Source organism: Bacillus rossius, chromosome 18 (genome assembly GCF_032445375.1).
Source record: "Bacillus rossius redtenbacheri isolate Brsri chromosome 18, Brsri_v3, whole genome shotgun sequence".
In the NCBI taxonomy this organism is placed as follows: domain Eukaryota; kingdom Metazoa; phylum Arthropoda; class Insecta; order Phasmatodea; family Bacillidae; genus Bacillus; species Bacillus rossius.
Genome location: NC_086345.1, coordinates 12,067,074 through 12,091,714, shown reverse-complemented (window position 1 = coordinate 12,091,714; position 24,641 = coordinate 12,067,074). Strand labels below are relative to the sequence as shown.

Sequence of the window (24,641 nt, the reverse complement as noted above, 5' to 3'; positions counted from 1 at the left end):
GAACGTCGGTGAATTATTCGCCAAGGACGCGGCTACAACCCAGAAGCCAAGCTACTTCAGACAATGGCCGTGAAAGCCTGCGAACGAAAATCAGTAATATCCATAGTTTTCAAAAATAATCAAAATATAAAATTAGACGCCAATTTTCATAAATATTCAGATACATATAATTTCAACCATTCCTTAATTTTCACTGATTATAAAAAAATTTAAAAAATTAAACCTGTTTTTGTGTTGAATACTTTACATTAACAACATTTTCAGCTTCTTTCAGAACGTTTTGATCGAAAACATTGCTCTGATATATGCAGAATCTAAGGCATGGAAGTCTACAAACACCTGTTGAACAATAGTTTTAAGATTTTTTAATTTTTGTTCAAAATTTAACAGCAATTTTTTTATATCCACAATGATATTACTCATTAAAAACGAAAGAAAATTAAAAAAAGCAAGTATAATACGAAATAGACGTAGGTACTATTTGCAGGAACGATCAAATTTTTAAGTTACAAATAATTCTACGCATTATAGAAGCGAATCAAATCCAACTATTCTAGAAAAAAGAATTCCATATATGCAAAATGTGTGTACAAATGTGTTGTACAAAGTAGCATCACAGACTATTTTCAAAAGGAATCTTTAGTGAAGGTACGGAATTCCACCCCCCAGGGACATCCATTTTGGCTGTCACGTCCCGTAGACACACGCCTGTAAACATAATGACTATAGTCGCGCCGACATGGCTGCGCCCACATCCGCGGCTGGCGGAAGTACCGATAGCGAGCCCGACCGGAAGTTTATCGCGATAGCCCCCCCCCCTCCCCCTCACGGCCGGCGGGGTAATGGGCCACCACTTGTGGAGGAGGGGGGGGAGAACAGTTAGCAGTGCGCACCAGTTGCGCGTTTCCCGTTCGGATCGTTAACGTTATTTCGCTCACAGTTTTTTTAACTTATAATTAGGGACCGGAAATAATTTCCCGGATATTTTTCGTGATATAGGCTATAATTAAAAAAAAAATAAATAAAGAAGTCTACCTTCATTAAGTTGGAGTCACAATGCCACGACGTGTATACGACACGACAAACCCGACAAACCGTCGTACGCGTTTTTTTTTTTTTTTTTTTTTTTTTTAAGCACGACAGCTTTAATAGCATATGGTCACCATCATAGCCTCAACTTTCGATTTTGGGTAGGGACTGGAAAACTTCGCGGATTCAATGACCTCCAGGATAGATTCCACAATCCTGTGCATACTCGGGCAAACTTCACCTGTTCATTGGCTACTGACTTGTGAGGTGTCTCAATTGGGGGACTCGTGATTCGATATTGCTTTTGACTGAGGGTCTATAATTGGCCTACAGTCCTCCATATTAACAGTGAACCAATAGCAGAAGTTGCATAAAAGTATATAAATATTTGCATTTTAGCATAACGCGAAATGAATCCGCGAATTTTTTCCGGGCTCTAGTTATTGTTTTTTATTTCTTCCCTCCACTTCGGAAGAGGCACAACTGCCACTGGACCCGTCAGAGGACCGGCCGGCTGGTTGGTTAGGCATGCAGAGCGCTCTCGCGGTCATGGCTTGCAATAGAAGATGACGGCTAGGCGCTGGTGGGGCATCCACAACGCTTACGAAGCGTTACGTCATATGTCAGGGCGACGGACGACGCGAGCATACGAACAAACGCAAGACGTTGCTGTCGTGTAACGCGAGTCCCTGGATTTAAGGGGGCGCCTCCCATTTCAGGTCAACATTTTATACTTACAGTAATTACTAGAGACCGTAAAAATTCGCGGGTTCATTTCGCGATATGCTAAAATGCAAATAATTATACTTTTATGCAACTTCTGCTATTGGTTCATTGTTAATATGGAGGACTGTGGGCCAATTATAGACCCTCAGTCAAAGCAATATCGAATCACGAGTCCCCCAATTGAGACGCCTCACAAGTCAGTAGCCAATGAACAGGTGAAGTTTGCCCGAGTATGCACAGGATCGTGGAGTCTATCCTGGAGGTCATTGAATCCGCGAATTTTTCCAGTCCCTAGTAATTACAGATACACGTGTAGACTTTTCCAATTGTTTAACTTTCACGAAACGAAAAATATATAGGCCTACAGTGCATACTTTTTGCACAGTTAGGTGCCGAAGTTACATTTTTAACGTTTTTTGGGGTTGTACAAATAAAGGAGAATTTAATTTATTGCAGATCTGAAACTTTTTTTTTAGGTTTAACTGCAATGCCACTGGCTACTTCAAGAAATGGTTTGAATTTCTTTCAGAAAATATTAATTAAATTTACCTGGCCTTTCAAAAATTCTCAAATTTGTTACGATTTTGACAGCCAGGAAACATGAAATGGTTTCTTGTGATAGAAATGCAAGCCATATCATGAAGTAGCCAGTGGCATTGCAGTTAAACCTAAAAAAGTTTCAGTTCTGCAATACGTTAAATTCTCCTTATTTGTACAACCCAAACACGTCAGACATGTCACTTTGGCGGCTAATTATGCAAAAAGTCTGCTTTACGTATATTTTTCATTTCGTGAAAGTTAAACAATTGGAAAAGTCTAGAAGTTGATCAGTGATTAATATAAATTAAAAATCATGACCTGAAACGGGAAGCACCCCCTTAAAAATGCCAACGAACCCAGTTAAGGACATAACGTAACGGCTCCTCCCTCGAACTGAATGAGCTCAGCCCTCTCTCCTTGGAAGATAGAGTCGCAACCTAATGCTATAACTAACTCTCTTCATTTTTTTTGACGTGATAACGTCTTATAAATCGATGAACGCCGGCTGCACGCACGAAAAATTGTCACGTTCCACCTGAGCCGACCGTGCAAGAAACCGGCCAACCATCGTGCGAGAAAATCTTCTATAATATCAAACGGGTTAAGGCGGGCTTTTTTTAAATAATTGTTCGTGATTATATTTAAAACCAATTTTTTAAATTAAAATTTGCAAAAACAGTAAATAATATTTGAAAATAAAAAAAGTATGCAATGCTTCATCAATGTTTTCTTATGACGTTATCACTTAAAATTATCGTCCGTAAACAGACTTTGCTGAAACCCCCCCCCTTTTTATTTAAATCAACGAATTATGTGGTATTTATGGGCAACCTAACAACCTAAAAGTAGTTAATTTTTCGAAAGAAAATGTTGGCTACATTGACTATTTTTTTGGTCGTTCGTAGCTGGGAATATTCACCGTGAATGTTTCGTATCATCCATTTTTCCAATATGAAACAACCAGAAACTCTGTTAAAAGTGCTTCATCGTGTGTTTAAAAACTTAAAGACGGCATAGCTGCAAAGTACAAGTGTTGAAAATTGTAACTTCAGTTTCAATTGCAAAATACACGTGAGCACACGTACGCACATGTGCACATGGCAGCCATGCTTATATCATTGCTACCAAGATAATTCAACACCGCCAGAAGTATAATTGTTTGCAATTATACTCAATACGCCACTCCGTTAAAATTCCATTCCATTAATTCTGAACCAACAATGTCTGTAAAATTACTTTTTTTTTATTTAAGTAATTGAGTTTAAGAAATTTCTATGGTTTTTTTTATGTTGGCATTTCACAACCGCACGAAATGTTTAGTGGCCCTATTCCGCCTATTCAGTTGCGCCCCTCTACCTGGTGCCGTTTCACGAGTGCGGACATGTCTGTAGTGGCCAATTGCCGTGACTTCTGTGGAACAATGAGCGCCAGTGGCCTTCACCCACAATGACCTCCTCCTCCTCCTCTCCTCCTCTCTTCCTTTTCTCCTTCTCTCTACTCTCCTACTCTCCTACTCTCCTACTCTCCTCCTCGCCTCCTCTCTCCTCCTCCTTTCCTCCTTCTCTCCACAAATCCTCTCCTTATCCTCTCCTCATACTCCTCTCCTTATCCTCTCCTCCTTCTCTCCCAATACTCCTCTCCTCTTCCTCTCCACCTTCTCTCCTTATCCTCTCCTCATACTCCTCTCCTTATTCTCTCCTCATAATCCTCTCCTTATCCTCTCCTCATACTCCTCTCCTTATCCTCTCCTCATACTCCTCTCCTCCTCCTCCTCTCCTCATACTCCTCTCCTTATCCTCTCCTCATACTCCTCTCCTCCTCCTCTCCTCCTCCTCTCCTCATACTCCTCTCCTTATCCTCTCCACCACCAACGAGTGTACAAGGTAGGGGACTTCCCTGTCGCTCTCCGCGCAGCCGCGAACACGTGACGAAGTCCCTCGTCCCACTGACCCCCGATCAGTCCCGAACACACCCGAAGTTCGACGATCGCATTGCAACTTCGTGCTCGAGATGAAATATATTTATTTATTTATTTTTTCACAACTGTATAGCATTTTAAATTTCGCTTACCGTAACCTAGCCAAACTATTGTTTTAAGTTACCATCAGGGTATTCGGAACCGTAACCGATTTTCAGAACCGGGACTGGTCTTTAACGAAACCGAGAATTCCGAGTACTTTTCTCGAAACTATAAATGGTTTCGACTACACAATAATTTTTGGTTCACCATAAAATATTTGGAAGTATCTGAGTCGGCTATAATGATGAAAATCTGTTTTGAATAACATAAAACTTTTTCTCCTCTGTCTAATGGTCTGATGAAGTAGTAATAAATAAGTTACTTCTACTTTGTAAAATTATTATTTTATTGTTTATTTTCATCAGTGCATGCAAAATTTAGAAGTTAGTAATTTTGTTATCCTCCCCTACTCTACAATATCTTAGTAATTCACTTTCCCAATACATCGGCGATGCGTGGGAATCATATCGATACCGATGATATCTTAAGAAATATCGTAAAATGTTGATGGCGATACTACGATAGTATCGATAGCGCACGTGACGTCATCCAAAATGCGGCTTATCATAAATCGAATCAGCAGCAAAAAATATTTCTACTTTGGAAATATGGTTTTCACCATCATTACTGTTGTAGAGCTGCCCTATAAAAACACAGGTGATTTGTGCAAGCATCACATACTAAAATGTAGAGAGTAAAATAAGCTAATCATTAAATCAGTAAAATTACTCATTTTTCAACGATGAATGTGCCTCAGTTCAACTAAGGGTTCTTAGATGTTCCAGATAAATAGATACTCCTAGACACTACCCAATATTCAAACCAACGAGTACACTGTATTATTATTTTTTCGACGTGACGTCAAATAAATCGATGAACGCCGGCTGCACGCACGAAAAAGTGTCCCGTTACGCTCATTGTACGCTTGCAAGGCATCTATCTCTCTTCCACTCGATTGGAACAACCATCGATTTGACTTTTTCGAGGCACATTAGACTTGAAACACTCCCATTCGTTTCCTACTTTTCCTATCATCATCCTATCCTTAACAGAATAACACCAATTGGAAGAAGTTAAATAGCAAACACGTATAAAAGTTATAGTTAAAATAATCTCTTCGTTAAAGTAATAAACATATTTGAATTAATGAGTGCAAATAAAAGTGAATTAATCAATTAAATTGTAGATTTAATTTCACTTCTTCTTTGTATCCATACAAAATAGTGATAATTCAATAAAAACGATTCAATTTTATTCATAAAAGTATGCAATCATTTCATCAATGTTTTGTTATGACGTTGTCACGTTAAAATATTGTCCGTAAACCGACTTTAGACACCAATTTTATTTTTTTTTTGCAAATGGAAGAGAAATATTCATTAAATATTACAAATATGTTTGTACTTTTACATGAAAACAACTATAAAACAATACAAATAGTGTTAGCAGTGATACAGGGTTCGTATTATTGTACAGACATTTATGCTTTCTGTTGTCCCAGTACCTCCAATATAGTCATGTAAACAATTTCCCGGATACCTTTCAGTCTAAACTGTGCAAATTAATAAGTTTGATAAAAACAAAATTAATCCAATTATTGAATATTCGATTATCTTTTATATGGTTCAAAAATATTATGCTTGAGTAAAACATCAACTAAAATATCAAATTGTGAACCAATTTTCGTAGGAAATACTCAGTATCATCTCGAAAAACGTATTTCATACACGCAAAAATAACCATAGTCATGTGTTGTACAAAAATACAATACGTTTCTTGTAGTATTCCAAACTAATTTTGGACAACTGTTTTCCAAAGGAATCTTTTGTAAAAGTACAGAACATTTTTTCTTTCTTTCTGTGTCCTGGGTTCCGTTGTAAACAGATAAACCATGCACGTCTGTCTTGTTTATGCTGTAGACTTCACTAGAGACCGGAAAAATTCGTGGGTTCAATGACCTTTAGGATAGACTCCAATATCCTTTACACACTCGGGCAAATGCCAACTGTTCATTGGCTGCTGACTTGTGAGTCGTCACGACTGGGTGGCCTGTGATTCGACACTTCTATGAGTGAGGGTCTCTAATTGGCCCTCAGTCCTCCAGATTAACAGTGGACCAATGGCAGAAGCAGCACAACGATATGATTATTTGAATTTTAGCATATCACGAAATGAATCCGCGAAATTTTCCTGTCACTACTTACCACGTTTTAAAGGTTCTGTCTATACTCCAGCTCGATTATTGTGAGTTCACGTTCAAAGCGAGCAGAGTCAAACACCCGTAAATTTGATAAGATCTCTGGCAACCAATGTTATTCCAAAAAATTTACATTTAAAATCTTTAACAGTGTTGCACATCGTGGGATTATTGGAACATACCCTATATGGTAAGTAAATTTCAGAATTCCGGTGTTTTGTAACAAAGAAGGCCGAGGAAATAATGGGTTTCCTCCATCATACAAAAAGGTCATGAAGTGCAAAAAAATATTTTTTACGCATATTAAATCGATGAAAATTTTTTTTGCAAGTATAATTTTTTCTAATCATTGACAGAAAAAATTTTTTACTTGTATCTGTTTTGTGTTAAGTTACAAAGATTTTTGCAAAAAAAAAAAACACACACGAGTTACATCGTAACACGATGTATCGGTACCTCGCATTAAGTGTCTGTATTATTTACGATATCACGCGTGTTAGTTACCAAGATTTAGCGACAACAAAAAATTACACGAAAAATATAGTAACACGATGTATCAATACATCGCACTACGTACATCATCTACGATATCACACTCGTAATAATTGTTATAAAAAAAATTGGTTGTCTGTAAAGTCGGTTTACGGACGATAGTTTAACGTGACAACTTCATAACAAAACATTGATGAAATGATTGCATACTTTTATGAATAAAATTGAATCATTTTTATTTTAATAATAAAAGAATAAATACCTGAAATTATACTAGTAATCAGATTTTTAAAATGCAAGAATAATTAACATTTATTGTCGAAATTGTTGTTGTAATAAGCAATGAAAACCACATTAACATTTCACTTCACTTCATAAACAGTCGACAAAACAGTTCACGTGTAGATGACTTGTAATTAATTTTAAAAACTGGCGTTTAGCTATAAAGTTTAAATATAATTATGAACACGTTTTCATATAAATAAACTCTGTAATCAAATATCTATCATCAATTACATGAATCACCATAATTTTTTAGTCAATTGTAGCATAACATATTATTACTGCACTCGCCGACAGCGTAACGGAACAATGAACGTAACGGGATACGGCGTAACGGAACAATGTGAGTAACGGAACACTTTTTCGTGCGTGCAGCCGGCGTTCATCGATTTATTAGACGTTGTCACGTCAAAACATTCGTCGAATCGTGATCTATGGTTCGATTCATCGATACAACGATACATCGATACATCGTAGCGTTGCCCCTACCTTGTGAGCGACGGTATCCTCGTGGCTTGGACGAAGTGTGTCCTGTGGAAACGGGAGCTCTCCGCACTAGACATGTTGTGGAACTACAACAGTTGTACTACGTTAGCGGAGCTGTAGACATGCGAGACCTCCGCGCAATGAAACTGATAAGCAAGCTCCCCCCCTCTCGAGATTACTCAAAGAAACAAGGGGGGGAGGGAGAGGAAGAGAGATGAGATAAACAACCGAGAAGTTAGTTCACATGCTCGTTTACGCTTACGCTGTGATTTTTTTGACGTGACAACGTCTAATAAATCGATGAACGCCGGCTGCACGCACGAAAAAGTGTCCCGTTACGCACATTGTCCCATTACGCTGTGTCCCGTTACGCTCATTGTACGCTTTCGCCGCATATATCTCTCTTCCACTCGATTTGGAACAACCATCGATTTGACTTTATTCGAGGCACATTAAACTTGAAACACTCCCATTCGTTTCCTATTTTTCCTATCATCGTCCTATCCTTAACAGAATAACACAGATTGGAAGAAGTTAAATAGCAAACATGGATAAAAGTTATAGTTAAAAAAATAATCTCTTCGTTAAAGTAATAAACATATTTGAAATTAAGGAGTGCAAATAAAAGTAAATTTATGAATTAAATTGTAAATTTCATTTCACTCCTTCTTTGTATCCATACAAAATAGTGATAATTCAATAAAAATTATTCAATTTTATTCATAAAATGATGCAATCTTTTCATCAATGTTTTGTTATGACGTTGTCACGTTAAACTATCGTCCGTAAACCGACTTTACAGACAACAGATTTTTTGTGTAATAATTTTTCTACATTTTACACACACAAAAAAAAAACTGTATCACCAAGAATTATAGAGTCCGGATTCTCACCCGGGCATTCATGCTTTGTGTTGTCCCATTACATCCAATAGTTAAAAGTCATTTGTAAACCGTTTCCTGGATAGCTTTCCAGTATTGACTGCGCTCACAATAAGCTTCATATAACAAAATAAAGTCAAAATTATTATATTTTTCCATTGTTAAAAAAAAATTTAAAATACAAAATTTCGCGCAAATTTTCGCGAAAGAAATACTCAGTATTTTCTCGAGGAAAAAAAAAGTATTTCATACATGCAAAAAAAAATACATTGTCATGTGTTGTACAAATTTACAATATTGTTACTGTAGTATTTCAGAACTATTTCCTGACAACTGGTTTACAAGGGGAATTTTTTGTAAAAGTAAGTTAAAGAAAAATATTTCTGCGTAGTCACGTGAGAGCGTAGATTTTTTTTACTGTAACCGCAAACATGTGACAGAAGCGATGCGTTGGGCATGAATATATAAATAAATAAATAAATAAATAAATATATATATATATATATATATATATATATATATAAACCAATCACGTTCGACATGTCTGTGATACCAGCGTGACGAAATCCGCGGGGCTGAGACAGACTTCCCGATAAAAAAAAATAGTTCGAGGAGCCTCGTGTCGCCACAAAAAAAATCGTTCAGTAAAGGAATGAGAAACTAGAGAAATATAATTAGGGTTTCTAAAAAAAAATAGTCGGTCAACGTGATTGAAAGAAAGAGTTAAACGAACTTGAACAGTATACAGACACATGCACATTGAAATTGTAATGACTTAAGACAAGAGGCGAAGACCGTGTTGCAGTAATACGTGAGATCGCTAAGGCTGTTGGCATAGTCGTGATGGGCGATAAGGATGTAAGCCTAGGCCGATAACTTGCACAATTGTTCTCCCGACAAACGAGAGATCAGCGGTTAACAGAAATTTAAAGAAAACAAGACGTCATTGGCCTCAGAAGTGAATTCAAGATTTCCTGCAAGTACAAATTTTTTACAAACGAACAACTCACGCACCAAAGAAAATCTCTTCTCTGGGAAACAAAAAAGAAAAAGAAAATTGGCAAGAGAGAACACATTCAAGTTTGTGTGGAAACGCGAAGCGAGGGGGGAAACCAGCCACAAGAACCAGATGCTTCTATGAATAATCATTAAATTTGGTGCACTTAATATGCCACGCATGTTTTTATATTCTCAAGTGTAGACATTGAAAAGACCCAGAAGAAACAAGATTTGCTATCAAAGGTTTTTATTTTTTTATTTCTAGAATAGTGTTCAATAACATTTTTGATCGAGAGGGTTTTATTGTTATGGTAGTTATTGGCCACCAAATATCTTGATTTAATTCCTTTTTAATTAGATCTTGAAAAAATTGGTGCCTTCAAGAGTGTCTTCGTTAAATCTGTAAGTAAAAAAAAAAACATTTTATGGAGGAATTATCAAAATCATTAGATGCAGACATTTTTTACATTTTTACATATGGGACTTTCCTGACTGTTCTAAATTAGATAAAACATATACTGACGAAGTTTTGGTGTCCTGCATTTAAATATTAGGGGTATAAGCAAAAAAAACATTGGTTGTCTGTAAAGTCGGTTTACGGACGATAGTTTAACGTGACGTCATAACAAAACATTGATGAAATGATAGTTTAGTTAAAGTACTAAATTTAAAAGCTACTTTTGAAAAGCCCGCCTTAACCTATTTAATATAATAGATTCATAGGCCAATCGAGTGGAAGAGAGATAGATACGGCGCAAGCGTACAACGAGCGTAACGGGACACAGCGTAACGGGGCAATGTGCGTAACGGGACACTTTTTTCGTGCGTGCAGCCGGCGTTCATCGATTTATTAGACGTTGCACGTCAAAAAAATCAAACCTTTCTTGGTCTTGTCAGACGCTAGAGTAAAATTTGATATTGTAGCTCGTAGTGGAACCTGGCTGAGCGGACAGAGTTCGCTGTGCTCCGTTGCGGACTAAAGCGCTTACTTCAGCAGAACAACGGTTCATGGAAGTGACAGGAGCAGAGGAGTTTGTCAGTAGCGAGCAGTCTGCTGACGCAGTAGAGGAGGTTGTCCTCTCGTTAGCAGTCAAGTCTGCTTGCGTGTCGGTGGGGGCGACTGAAATGCTGCCCCTTGGAAGGGCAGCCCTTCAGGATTTTTGTGACAGTGGTTAGTTTGAAAAGTGACCTAACATAACCTAACCTAACCTTACCTAACCTAACCTAACCACTGTCAAAAAAATCCTGAAGGGCTGCCCATCCAAGGGGCAACAATTCAGACAACCTTTAAAAAAACTACTGTCAGAAAAATCCTGAAGAGCTGCCCTTCCAAGGGGCAACAATTCAGACAACCTTTCAAAAACACTACTGTCAGAAAAATCCTGAAAAGCTGCCCTTCCAAGGGGCAACAATTCAGACAACCATTCAAAAACACCACTGTCAGAAAAATCTTGATGGGCTGCCCTTCCAAAGGGCAACAATTCAGGATTATAAAATTAAGAAAATAGACACATTTCAAGATACTGGAAGGGCTGCCCTTCCAGTCGCTTTACAAACTAACCACTGTCAGAAAAATCCTGAAGGGCTGCCCTTCCAAGGGGCAAAAATTCATCTCCCCCTGTCGGTGTTGCCCTCAGCATCAGTGACGCCGCTGTTTCAAACCACGCTTCACCTTCAGCTGTCTACATACCTCCTCTTCTGGATGCTTCGACAACTTCCTGCATTCATTAGAGAGAGCGTTGGCAGTTCATAGCACCACACGGTTAATGCTAGTTGGAGACATCAATGTAAACATATGTACGACCGTTTACGATAAGAAAAATAATTGAATATTCTTACTAAGAATGGCTTGACATCTTGACATATTGTATAAACAAATATACTTTTTTCTCGCAAATCTGTATAGACCATGTGTTTTCAAAAAAAAAATACAAATGATGTTTATGCTGCAGCTAATACTACGGATTATTTAGCTACTGTTATTAGCCACAATATAATGTGTCAAAAGGTTTCTTGCTAAAAAAAAAAACACTATACGTACAAAACCTGCAGCTCTACCTTCGCTAAATGGCGACTCCTAAGCGAGGAGCGTTTTGTTCTCTGTAATTTGCTAAGAGTGATTCGGTAATTCCAGTTCTACGTGAGTTTCGTTTAAAGTTTAATTGCCGAAGTCCCGGGCCGATGTATTGGTCGTAATGGTCGAGACGACAGAGCTCTTTTTCGCTGGCCTCCACGTTCACCTGACATAACGCCATGCGATTTTATTTCCTTTGGGACTTCATAATAGATCGTGTCTATGTTCCGCCACTACCTAACGACATGCCAGAGTTGAGACACAGAATTGAAGAGGCTATTTCTTCCATTACTCCGGACGTGTTAACCAAAGTGTAGGAAGAATTGGACTTTGAGTTGGATGAGTGCCGTATAACTAGGGACAGGAAAAATTCTCTGGTTAAATGACTTCTAGGATGAACTCCATAGTTCTACGTACACTCGGTCAAATGCAACCCACTCATTAGCTGCTGTCTTGTGAGGCGTCCCAACGTAGCAGCCTGTGATTCGATAAAGCTTTGGTTGGGTGTTTCTCATTGGCCCAGAGTCATCCGGGTGAGTTGTGAGCCAATAGCAGAGGCATCACTGAGGTATAACTATTTGTATTTTAGCCTGTCGCGAAATGAATTCGCGAATTTTTCCTGTCTCTACATATAACTAAAGGTGCACATACTGAACATTTGTATAAAAATCTAGGTTAGTTTACCTTCAATTTTATGTGTTATTGGTTGTAAATAGTCTAAATTAATTGTTATAATGTACCACTGAAACTGGGGCATTCTTTTGTGGGCATCCTGCAGAAATGTGGGAGCAACTGACAAATGTACATTCCAAAGGTGAATGTTAGTAGCGGGGAATGTGCCACTGAGTTATCATAACCTAAAATACAACTCGATTAGGGCTATAAGACTTTCGACCACTGCCATGTTGGAATGCTGTTACTACAGAGCAATCAATCTTTTTTTTTGAAACACCTCTAGCTGTCAGTGTCAACGTTATCTGTTAATGTTTTTCGGATAACACGGCATCTTCCTTAATCAACTTTTATAAAGTCCCTGACGTGCCTATCACAATCATGTACCTAATATTTATTTAGAGTTTTACGTCTTGTCAACAGCAAGGTCATTATATATCGGTTACATAATTGGAAAACCATTTCGGGGAAATTTGAGGAAATCGGTTACGACCTTGGATAACCACGCAGAAAAAAAAAATTTCGTACTTTTACAAAAGATTATTTTAGAAACCGGTTACCAAAAAATAATAGTTTGTAATATTACCAGAAAGCTATTGTAATTTTGTACAACACATGGCTATGGTTATTTTTGCATACATGAAATAAGTTTACGAGATGATACTGAGTATTTATTTAAAAAACTGGGGCATAATTTTATATTTTAATTAAAGTTTCACTCAAGAATATTTTTTCAACATTGAGAAGATTATTTAATATTCAATTATTAGACTATTTTGTTTTATTATGCTTATTAATGTGCGCATTTAATATTTGATTGCTATTCAGAGAACGGATTACAAATAAATTTAACTATTGGAGGTACTGGGACAACACAATGCATAATTGCCCGGGTAAGATTACGTACCCAGTATTACTACGAACAATACTATTTGGTAGGTACCTACTTATGTAGTTGTTGCCATATAAATGTACAAATTTACAAATATTCTTGATTTCACATGAATATTTCTGTTTCATTTACGAAAAAAAAAATACTTTGCTCGACCTTGGGAACTTACCCACAGGAAAACCGTAGTCAATTGGTGGACCGGGCTTCGAACTCTGTCTCTCCCTGAAGCGAAATAGCGAGGTATCGACGCCATTGCCACATCTCCAGAAGTTTTGAGTCAAATGTTGTTTTTTACCCCTTGCAGTAATGGTTGGTGACATAAAAAACTAATTTCTGACGAAAGTTGTAGATAATATTTTTAGGGATTACAATAAAAAGGGATGGATTCAACAGTGCAAAAGGTGCGGATTTTATGATTTTTTTTTAATTTCCACCCCTTTTTTTAAAGCCTCTTACATCAATGGTTTGTCTTATCAAAAATTGTTTCAAACAAAATTTGTAGAAAAAATTATAGCATTTGCAAACAATTTGAACGGATTTGAAAGTGTACCTACTAAAGGAGTTATACCCTTCATTTTGTTCAACCCCTTGCAGCAATGGTTCCTCTAATCAAAAAATGTTTCAGACGAAAGTTTTAGAAAAAAAGTTATAACTTTAATACAAAATTTTTACGAATTCGATGCTGTGCCTATGAAGGAAGTTATGATTTTTTTCCGTCCTCCAACCCTTGTTTTTTCAACCCATTGCAGTTATGGTTAGTCGTATCAAAAACTTTTTCAGACAATAGATTTTGGTTACTCCTACGAGTTATAATACGTTCAAACGGATGTGATATTTCCCATATTGCGGGCGTTAAAGCGATTTTTTTCTGTTTTTCAAAAAAATCCTTCCTAATTTCTACCCATTTTGGTCAGATATTGCCCATTAACAAACTCGACCTAGATTCTCTACTACTAGTTGTTATGTATCAGTTTGTGATTAGTGAAAAATGGAGAAATTTATCGTGTCCACAAAATTGTGGTTTATATAATATAGGTATATATTTTTTTGGAAGTCGCACCACGGGAACGGCTACAATAGGTAGTATTTCTTTTAAATCTACCTAAAAGAGTGAGTGTAACTCAGTTTACGTGAAAGAAGTGGAACTCGTTTGGCCATTAAAACCTTGATACGTAAGAGAATATTGGAAGGGGTAACGGCAAGATGAAAGAGAGAAATAAAACTATTTTCTAAAAAAAAAAAAAAGGTTAATAGTTTTTAAAGCAAGTATTTAAGTATAAAAATTAAAATATCATAGCCAAAATATCAGTTTTTTTTTTCATTTATTTACTCGATATTTACACTAATGTTGATGTTAAAGCTTTATGGTAACTAAAACATGAAACGTACGTAAGCAACAGTTCACACGTATTTTTTACAATATTTCAAAAGTAGCTAGCCTAACCTAAACGAGCGTTTACACAAACTTTACGCACATTTTAAATGTCGCCGAACATAAAGAAATCATTTAAATGTATTTATTGGCAAACTACTTAAAAATATTGAAAAGCCATTTTTAACACAATCATTTAAAACAAGTACTTGTTCGCTGTCCTTTTCGCGTCAGAAACGTTTCACATCATTTTTTTTATGAAAAAGTTGCATTAAAATTCGGACTTGAAAATTTACTCCACATCGCGTCCAAAGAAGTTTCACTTCAAAAACGAAATCTCTTTCTATTATTTCTGAATAATGAATATTATTATTTTTTCCCCTGTTAGCAAGTTAGTTTTTTTATATATATATTAAATCAGGGGCGCAACAACAGGGGGGGAGGGTATTTTGCCCCCCCCCCCTCTGAAACCTTGAAGTGGGGGCAAACGGGGCAAAGAAAGTGCTGTGTCATCAATTTTTAGATAATCAAACTGCTTAAATAGCACCATTTTCAACCTTGAAATACAAATTTTCCAGGGGGAGGACCCCCGGACCCCCCACTTCAATAGGGGGGATCGATGATTCTTTATAAAAAGGTATATTGTCCCCCCTTTGGAAATTTAGTTGTTGCGCCCCTGTATTAAATGATTAAATTGATTTATTATACTCACTCGAACGAAGTTAGGGCGAAGCAAGAAATACAAACTGTTAGGGGAAATCGTCGTGTGTGTTTGCAAACGAAGCCAGTGCGTGATTCAAGCCCTGCCACGGGGCGGGTTCTTCATTAGCAAGCGTGCGACGTAATCCATTAGCGGTGGGGCATCCATCGCAATCAAGGACGCGCGCGCGAGACCGAAACTTGGCAGGTGCGTCAGTGTGTCAGGAGCACCACGAGGTTGACTGTTCCCCCACCCTTTACCGCCACGCACCGTGTTTGTGTTCCTTCATCGCTCCTGCCCACTCCTCCTCCTTCACCGAAACTACCAGTCTCCACGTATAGTGCAGGCCAGAATTCTTATGTCTCTATGTGTAGTGCGGGCCAGAAGTCTTGTCTCTATGTGTAGCGAGGGCAAGAAGTCTTAACTCTATGTATAGTGCGGGTCAGAAGTCTTTATCTATGTATGGTGCGGGCCAGAAGTCTTGTGTGTTTTGAGTGCGGGCCAGAAGTCTTATCTCTCTATGTATAGTGCGGGCCAGAAGTCTTGTCTCTATGTATAGTAAGGTCCAGAAGTCGTCGTGTCTCTTTGTATAATGCCGGCCAGTAGTATTGTCTCTACTTATATTGCGGGCCAGAATTCTTATCTCTCCATGTGTAGTGCGGGCCAGAAGTCTTGTCTCTCTATGTGTAGTGCGGGCCAGAAGTCTTGTCTGTGTTTAGTGCGAGCCAGAAGTCTTGTGTGTTTTTAGTGCGGAACAGAAGTCTTGTGTGTTTTTAGTGCGGAACAGAAGTCTTGTGTGTTTTTAGTGCGGAACAGAAGTCTTATCTCTCTGTGTATAGTGCGGGCCAGAAGTCTTGTCTGTGTTTAGTGCGAGCCAGAAGTCTTGTGTGTTTTTAGTGCGGAACAGAAGTCTTGTGTGTTTTTAGTGCGGAACAGAAGTCTTATCTCTCTGTGTATAGTGCGGGCCAGAAGTCTTGTATCTATGTATAGCAAGGGCAAGAAATCTTGAATGCGTATTGTCGTCGTGTCTCTATGTATAATGTGGGCCAGAAGTCTTGTATCTATGTATAGCGGGGGCAAGAAGTCTTGTATGCGTATTTTCGTCGTGTCTCTATGTATAATGCGGGCCAGAAGTCTTGTATCTATGTATGGTGCGGGCCAGAAGTCTTGTCTGTATGTGTAGCGAGGTCCAGAAGTCGTCGTGTCTCTTTGTGTAATGCGGGCCAGTAGTATTGTCTCTATGTATAGCGAGGGCCAGAAATCTTGCGATATGCCAGAAAGGGGATGAAGAGCTTGAAGGATGCGAGGGAAGGAAAGGCAAGTAGTGTGCAATCCGTTGAACGTGGCCAAGGAGGTTCAACAACTTCCTTGGGCGTGGCTTTTTTTCTTATCGAGTGCTATAGGCGTTTAAAATATGTTCACCATGTAGTCCTTTACGAGCTACATGTAGATTCAAGCACTACCAAAAAAAAAATTGTATACTTTTACAAAAGATTCCTTTGAAAACCAGTTGCCCAGAAATTGTTTGTAATACTACAAGAAAATTATTTTAACTGTATACAACACATCGCTATGTTTTTTTTCCCGCATATATGAAATATTTATTTTAAAAATAAATTTGAAGTTTCTTTCAATGATATTTTTTATCTTTGGAAAAAAATAGTAGTATAATTATTATTAATTGCTAGAGACCGGAAAAATTCGCGGTTTCAATGACCTCTAGGATAGACTCCATGATACTCTATGTACTGGGACAAATTGCACCTGCTCATTGGATACTGACTCGTGACACGCGTCAAACTGGGATGCCTGTGATTTGATACGTTTTTTGTTGAAGGTTTTTCATTGGCTTAGAGTCCTTCAGATAAACGGTGGTCCAATCGCTGACTCAGCATAAAGGTGTACGAGTTTGGAGTCTAGCCTATCGCGAAATGAACCCGCAAATTTTTCCGGTCTCTATTAATTGCACCTCATTTTATTATCCTGATTAACAATTTTATTAATACTGGAAAGCTACTAAGGAAACGGTTTACAAATAACTTTATTTATTGGATGTTCTGGGGCACACAAAGCATAAATGAGCGGGTAAATAATCTGAACGCAGTGTTACTGCAAACTCTATTTTGTAGTGATACATTTGCATTAATGTAAATGCACAAATTTACAGATAACAGATATTTTTCGCGAATATTTCTGTTCCACTCAAAAATGAAAATTACATAATATCATCATTACAAATATCAATGCTTTTAGTACAGTTTATGTTTACGTTCTTTAAATTATTCATGCAATGGGGAATTTTGATTTATTGCAGTTTTTTGGACGTACGCCATTGCAGTTTTGTACCGTTTGCCATTGAAAAATTCCGAAAATCAGAAAAATTTAATTAATAATAAAATCAGCTGATTACGTCTTATGTTCTGTGAATATTCATCTTTACATTTTTTTAATAACTTTTTTTCGGAATTTTTCTATTACAAACAGTGCAAAACTGCAATGGGGTATGTCCAAAAAAAAACTGCATCAAAATCAGTTCATGTGTAACCAGGCTGTGTCGAATTCCGTCGGTCCGTTCCTGACAAAGCGTTTACATCCAACCATGCGGCCCGGATCGTAAGACTTTTGGTTCCCACTATACGAAACCACTGCCAGCAGTGAGGGGCTTTCGTTCAACCCCGAGGGAAAAAAAAAAAAAAAGGCCTAATAACCACTGACACGGAGTCAGACGCCCGAACAGTTACGAACATATCTTAGGTTCGTCGCTCGCTCTTGCAACTTCGCGCTCGAAATTAAAAATAAATTCCCTTATGGCTCTGCCTACAGGCGTTGGTAGATTTCGAAGAACCTTTTTCTTATGGAAATATTTTGGAAGCATCTATACAATTCTGAAACATTTAATGACTTAATAGTAGTGTATAATAGATCCTCCTGGCCCAGGCTTTCACAGGAGGATTAGTGTTCCAGCTGTGGATTGTGACGTCACTGCAGCCACATTGAATGAAATTTTACCATATATTTCAACTTTGACCTTTCTCCTTTGAAATCAAACATTGACCTCTACCTTGACATGTGACCTTGAACTCTGACCTTGACTTTGACCTTGTAACCGCCATCTTGGATTCGCCATCTTTAAATCGAGCACCCTGCTCACTAATGCTGCACATTTCGTTACGCACGCCATCTTGTATGTGTGTGTCATACTTGCACTTTTCGTTACGGCCACCATCATCTTTGATTATATAACTCTTCAATTTCCGTTATGGTCGCCATATTGAATTCTAATAACATGTTCGCCATCTTGGATTTGATTTCACAGCCATTTTTTTATATTATGACATCATGTCAGCCATTTTGTATTCGTCTGCTGGAGACCACCATCTTGGATGACGCCAAGTCCGCTATCTTCCTTTTTTTTTGTTTCTGCTGTTTGTTCCTAGAGAGTGCCATGCGTCGCTTTGTCTCATTACATAAGGTCGATGTTCCATTACTAGAGACAAGCAAAATTCGCGGATTAATTTCGCGATAGGCTAGCATCAAAACAACTATACCTTCGTACCGCTTCTGCGATTGGCCCACATTTTATCAGAGGAACTGTGAGCCAATGGAAAAAAAACTAAACCAAGAAAGTGCCGAATTACCGGACAGCCTAGTTGAGACGTCTCACGCGTCAGTAGCCAATGAACAGGTGTCATCTCCGCGAGTATGTAAAGGACTGTGGAGTCCATCCTAGAGGTCGATGAATCCGCGAATTTTGCAGGTCTCTAGCCATTACATACCAAAGTGTTGAATCGACCTTGATGACGCGACACTTCTGAGGGCGGGAGTTCGCACGCATACAAGACGACGATCTCTGGCGAGATAGAGCGAGGCTGGTGAGAACAACGAAGTCTTGCCCGATGTCTGGTGTGAGCAAGAGTGCGTCAGCTTCCTCGCGAAAGTGGCAATTTCAGTTTTCCTTTAATCGGCGTTTAAATTAGCTTATCTATAAAGGGAGGTGTGTGGAGATGGAATCATTACTATAGGGACAGGCATTTTTCGCGAATAAATCTGAACGCCTATTAGACTGCAACAAGGTGTACCCGCACCAGAGGTTTCTTCCTTGCGATTGGCGGCCGTCTGCGAGAGAAGTCGTCGCCTTTTATTAACCGAGCCACTCAGGAAGCGTTTGATTCCCCACTGAATCACTGTGATTGGTGTTGTAACAATCGACATGCGCCTGAAAGAAACTCACCCAATCACGAAACACAGACGGTGCAACAATGTTTTAACTTATAACTAATCTCGGAATCTTTTCGCGAAATATGCATGGCCCTAAACATTACTAACCTGCTCGTAGTTGGCACACTAAAAACAATGTTTGGTAGTTTGTACGCCATATTCGGCGGCCATTTGCATCGTTAATAATTAATTTTGTTCTTCATCTCTTGGAAAACCTATCTCACTTTGTTTTTAAATTTAAACATCTATCTTACTCAAAACAATAAAACGATGTGTGTTTTAATTATTTATTGTGTGAACAAATGTGAGTGTGTATAAAACATCAAATAGTTGGTTAATTTAGTTTATTATTTATATGTCGACAGGTATGAAAGAATGTTATTTATTTTTGACGTGACAACGTCTAATAAATCGATGAACGCCTGCTGCACGCACGAAAAAGTGCCCCGTTACGCACATTGCTCCGTTACGCTGTGTCCCGTTACGCACATTGTACGCTTGCGCCGCATCTATCTCTCTTCCACTCGACTGTTTATAAAGTTCAGTGAAAAGTTAATGTGGTTTTCATTGCTTATTACAACAACAATTTCGGCAATAAAGGTAAATTATGCTTGCATTTTAAAAATCTGATTACTAGTATAATTTCAAGTATTTATTCTTTTTTTTATTAAAATAAAAATAATTCAATTTTATTCATAAAAGTATGCAATCATTTCATCAATGTTTTGTCATGACGTTTTCACGTTAAACTATCGTCCGTAAACCGACTTTACAGACAAACCAATTTTTTTTTTTTGTTGTGAAAGAGGGAAATTTTTGTAGTGGAACGGTCTGTTTTTATTATTATTTTCAGATACAAACTTACGAACGCTTACTCTTCCTGTGTGTGGAAGTGACCCGCTTGGCGAGCGATAGTGGTCAAACAGAGCGGGGCTGCGCGTGCGCATATCAGTGCCCAGCGGAGGTCAATGAACCCGCGAATTCTTCCGGTCTCTAACCATAGCCATGTGTTGTACAAGTTACAAATATCTTTACTGTATCACTTCACACTATTTCTTGGCAATGAATTCCAAATTAATCTTTTATAAAAGTACAGATTTTTTTTTTATATCTTTGTAGTGTTATCAGATCGAGAAACGACCCGACTCTCTCTAGATTATCGACGGGTGGAAAAAAGCTTTGATCATTTTTATATATATATAAAAAAAAATCTCGTTGCTGTGGGACATTTAACAGTTTTTTTTTTTAAGGAAATTTCCAAATTCATCTTGGGATTTCATTTCCATCATGGACATACTGGCAGATGGTGCCGGTGTGAGGTTTCTGGGATATGTGACGTCAAGGCCACATTTGTAATGAATTGACCTTCAAAATGTGAGAGTAGCGCGAAGCAGTGTGTTGGGACGAGAAGCCTTCTTTCCACAGACGAGAGAGCCAAACGCCCGATCGTGCATCTTGTGTTTTTTTTTTTTTTTTTTGTTCATTGTAAATAAATATGTCGGTGTTGATAAAAAAAAAGGATGCTAATGGTCAATTAGGTTAGGTTAGCTACATTATAAATACTTTAAAAACATTGAGGACGGTTGATTTGGTTTGGATGGCTACATTAAAGATACGGAAAAAAAGCATGAACTTCGGGGAACTTCAGGTTTTGGCTCTCTCGTCTGTGAAAAGAAGGCTTCCCGTGTTGGGACAGGTGAAGCGGTCATATACAAGCAGCAAGGAGGGCCACTGCCGAGACAATCTCTAGTGGGAACAGTAAAAAAAAATGAACATTTATATTGTTTTCAATTAAAGAAATAATGTAATTATTTTTTTTTTAAATCAACAAAACAAATATTTAATTATTTGAGCTATCCTTTCCGGACCTGTTTCCCCACTCTTAATACCATGAATGAGTAAAAAAAAAAAAAAAAAGACTGACATCTTACAATCTTTTTTTTTGTATTTAAGCTGGTTATGTTACAATAGGTATTTTTTTTAATAAATTTTAATTTCTTCATATTTTAGTAACTAAACAAACACTTAAACTGAACTGAGTGAACTACTGATTTAATTAAACTTTTGATTGTCAAAAAAAAAAACGTCTAGACCTCCTGACCGTCGTACTGATCTACAAATATCAAACTAATAGGAATAACGCGGCAGCGCGGGAAGCCTTCTTTTCACAGACGAGAGAGCCAAAACCCGAAGTTCCCCGAAGTTCATGCTTTTTTTTCCGTATCTTTAATGTAGCCATCCTAACCAAATCAACCGTCCACAATGTTTTAAAGTATTTATAATGTAGATAACCTAACCTAATTGACCATTGCTATCCTTTTATCAACACCGCCATCATATTTATTTACAATGAACAAAAAAAAAAAACCGAAGATGCACGATCGGGCGTTTGGCTCTCTCGTCTGTGAAAAAAAGGATTCCTCCCTGAGCGCGGACTTTGAATATATATATATATATATACTGTATAGAAGTCGCCAGCCCAGGTTAAAATTTCTAATACGGTTTTGAGGTAGTTGGTTAATTCACCGCCGCAATCGCCACCATCTCTAGGGCATCGACTTGTGGTGGTCCCTAGCGGACAAGTGTCGAACTCTTCAAACACCCCTTCCCCCTCCTGTTGAACGACGTTGAGCTGCAGTGAATGATGGATGAGGGGTGCGGGGTATGACAGCGGGCGACAGGGCTGCGCTCTAACGTGTAAATAACAACTAAGACGATACAGGGCGTCACGGCAGCGCACTGCAGCGGTGAAGTTCCCAAGCTGTTCATCATACGCTCCTGAAAAACGTAGAGTAAATCCTATCCACTCGCGACTTCTATACAGTATATATATTCAAAGGCGCGGACAAGGTACGGCGGACATAAACAGGGACGTGAAGGACGGATTGGACTGCTCTGAGCAGATAGTGGGAGAGGCCGTTATGTTTGTTGCTAACGAGTTTACTGAGGGACTCCAGTTGGACATAAATTATATTTTAAAAAAAATACCTATTAATTTATTGATTGATTCAAACGATAACTGTCCTTGATTCAAATTTTCACACTTGTCTCTTCAGTTAAAACAACAGCTCGAATCTTTGTAGGTGTAGAAACACAAACTGTTAAAAATTTTCATTTTCAATTTACGAAGAACAGTGGTTACAAGTTATCCAGAGATCTTCGTAAATGAACGGCTATCTTCGTACATCTACGGTCACTGAGTTCACATACATTGAACGTGAATCCAATAACAAAACATTCGAAAACTAGTTAAGTCTACAACCAAGAAAATTCTTATTTGTCGACGAGTGAATAATTGGCCTTTGTTTAGAACGAAACGTACCACGGGAGAGTTAAAAATACAGCCTAGATTTTTTTTTTTTTACGAAGATTCGGTTATTTGAAATTATGAAGAGGTCTTACTTTATTTTATTTAAATTCTTCGTTGAAAATTCCGTGAATTTACTGTCATTTCTAACATTACTCTAACATTCGAGTAAACATGCTGGCAAATACACTTGCTGTATTTGCCAGCATGTTTCCACGAATGTTAGAGAACTGTTAGAAAAATAAATTTACTATTCTAGTTCAAACAATTGATTTAAAAAAATAATTGGAATATAGGTTAGTGGATGATTTCGTGTGTATAGACTACATAAGAAAAAATTTTAGCAATTACTAGAATACAGGCAAATGTTATTACATGCAAATATTAATTCTCGCTGTGATATTCAGCTCACGTCAATTGTTAGGTCTCGGATCACACTGGTTTGAAGAGGTATGGGTCTTGTAGTAAAAATATCATTTTTCATTGAATTCTTTTAAATCTTTTGCTTGCAACAGATGGCAGAACTAAAAAACAAAGAAGCTAAAAATTTTTTTTTAGCAATGTTCCTTTGATAAATTAAAATGCTGGTTCTCCAACATTTAACTGCAAGCAATAAACTAAAGTCAATTTGTTTCTATCAAATAAAATAATTTTTTTTTTTTTTTTAGAAAGCACACAAACATAGCTCCGTAAATTTTCGTATCATCTTTTCAGAAAACATAGACCTCTTAAATTACATGATTTTATATATTGTATGAGTTACAGCGATTTTTCTGGTTTTTTAAAAAAACCTTCCCCATTTCTACCCCTTTCGTCGGATATTGCCCATTAACGAAATCGACCGAGATTTTCTATTATTAGCTTTTATGTATGAGTTCGCAAGTAATTTGTAAAAAAATAAAATTGCGACAGTTATTGGGTCCGCAACATTGTGATTCATACAGATGCATAAATATAAATAAAATTTTGTGTTTGACGATGGTTTTGAGGTCCATAGGGACCATGAAGCGAAAAACTATATAAAATTTTTCCTAAAGTCGTACCATGGTAACGGCTACACTAAGTAGTATTTATTTGAAATCTACCTCAAAGAGCCCATGTGAACATATTTCTCGAGATACTTACTAAAAAATTGTAGCTATATATATATATATATATATATATATATATATATATATATATATATATGCATTTATATATATTTATTTATGTATATTTATGTATACACATATTTATTTCGAATTTTACAATAGTATAATTTACTAGGTATATCAGTAGAAACAATGTTTAATCACCAGAGAACTGTAAAATTCGCGATTTCAAATCCCTAAAGGATAGACTCCATGATCCTCTATACTCTCGTGCAAATTACATCTGCTGATTGGTTACCGACTCGTAACACCTGTTGACTGGAATGATCGTGATTAGCTAATTCTTCTGTTAAAAGATTATTCATTGGCCCAGAGTCCTTCAGATAAACTGTGGCCCAATCACTGAAGCAAAATAACGTCAAAAGTATTATTTGGACTCTATCCTATCGCGAAATGAATCCGCGAATTTTACAGGTCTCTAATAATCACACGCGCTGTGGTAGGTGTCGGGCGAAACCGACGGTTCTCCGTCCGTTCGCCCGCTGCCCGGGGTCAAAGGTCGCCGTCTCTGGACTGACCATCGCGCCTCCCACGGTCCGGCGCGGCAGCTGCAGTTGAGGTTATGTGCGTTGTCCGCCACAAACGAGACACGCGTACAGTGCA

At 37.7% G+C, this 24,641-nt stretch overlaps 1 protein-coding gene across 2 annotated transcripts in view; it reads right to left on the bottom strand.

Annotated features, from left to right (window-relative positions):
* LOC134541189 (uncharacterized) overlaps positions 1–24,641 on the bottom strand; it is a 181,582-nt gene that overhangs the window by 128,815 nt on the left and 28,126 nt on the right. The window contains exon 1 of one of the 2 annotated variants that reach the window (XM_063384428.1): positions 7,776–7,902. The exons of the other annotated variant lie outside the window; for it this stretch is intronic. Within the exon in view, the coding sequence (XP_063240498.1) occupies positions 7,776–7,849 (74 nt within the window). The 5' untranslated portion in view covers positions 7,850–7,902. Of the gene's footprint in view, positions 1–7,775; positions 7,903–24,641 lie in introns of those variants that run through there. 2 annotated transcript variants of the gene reach the window in all.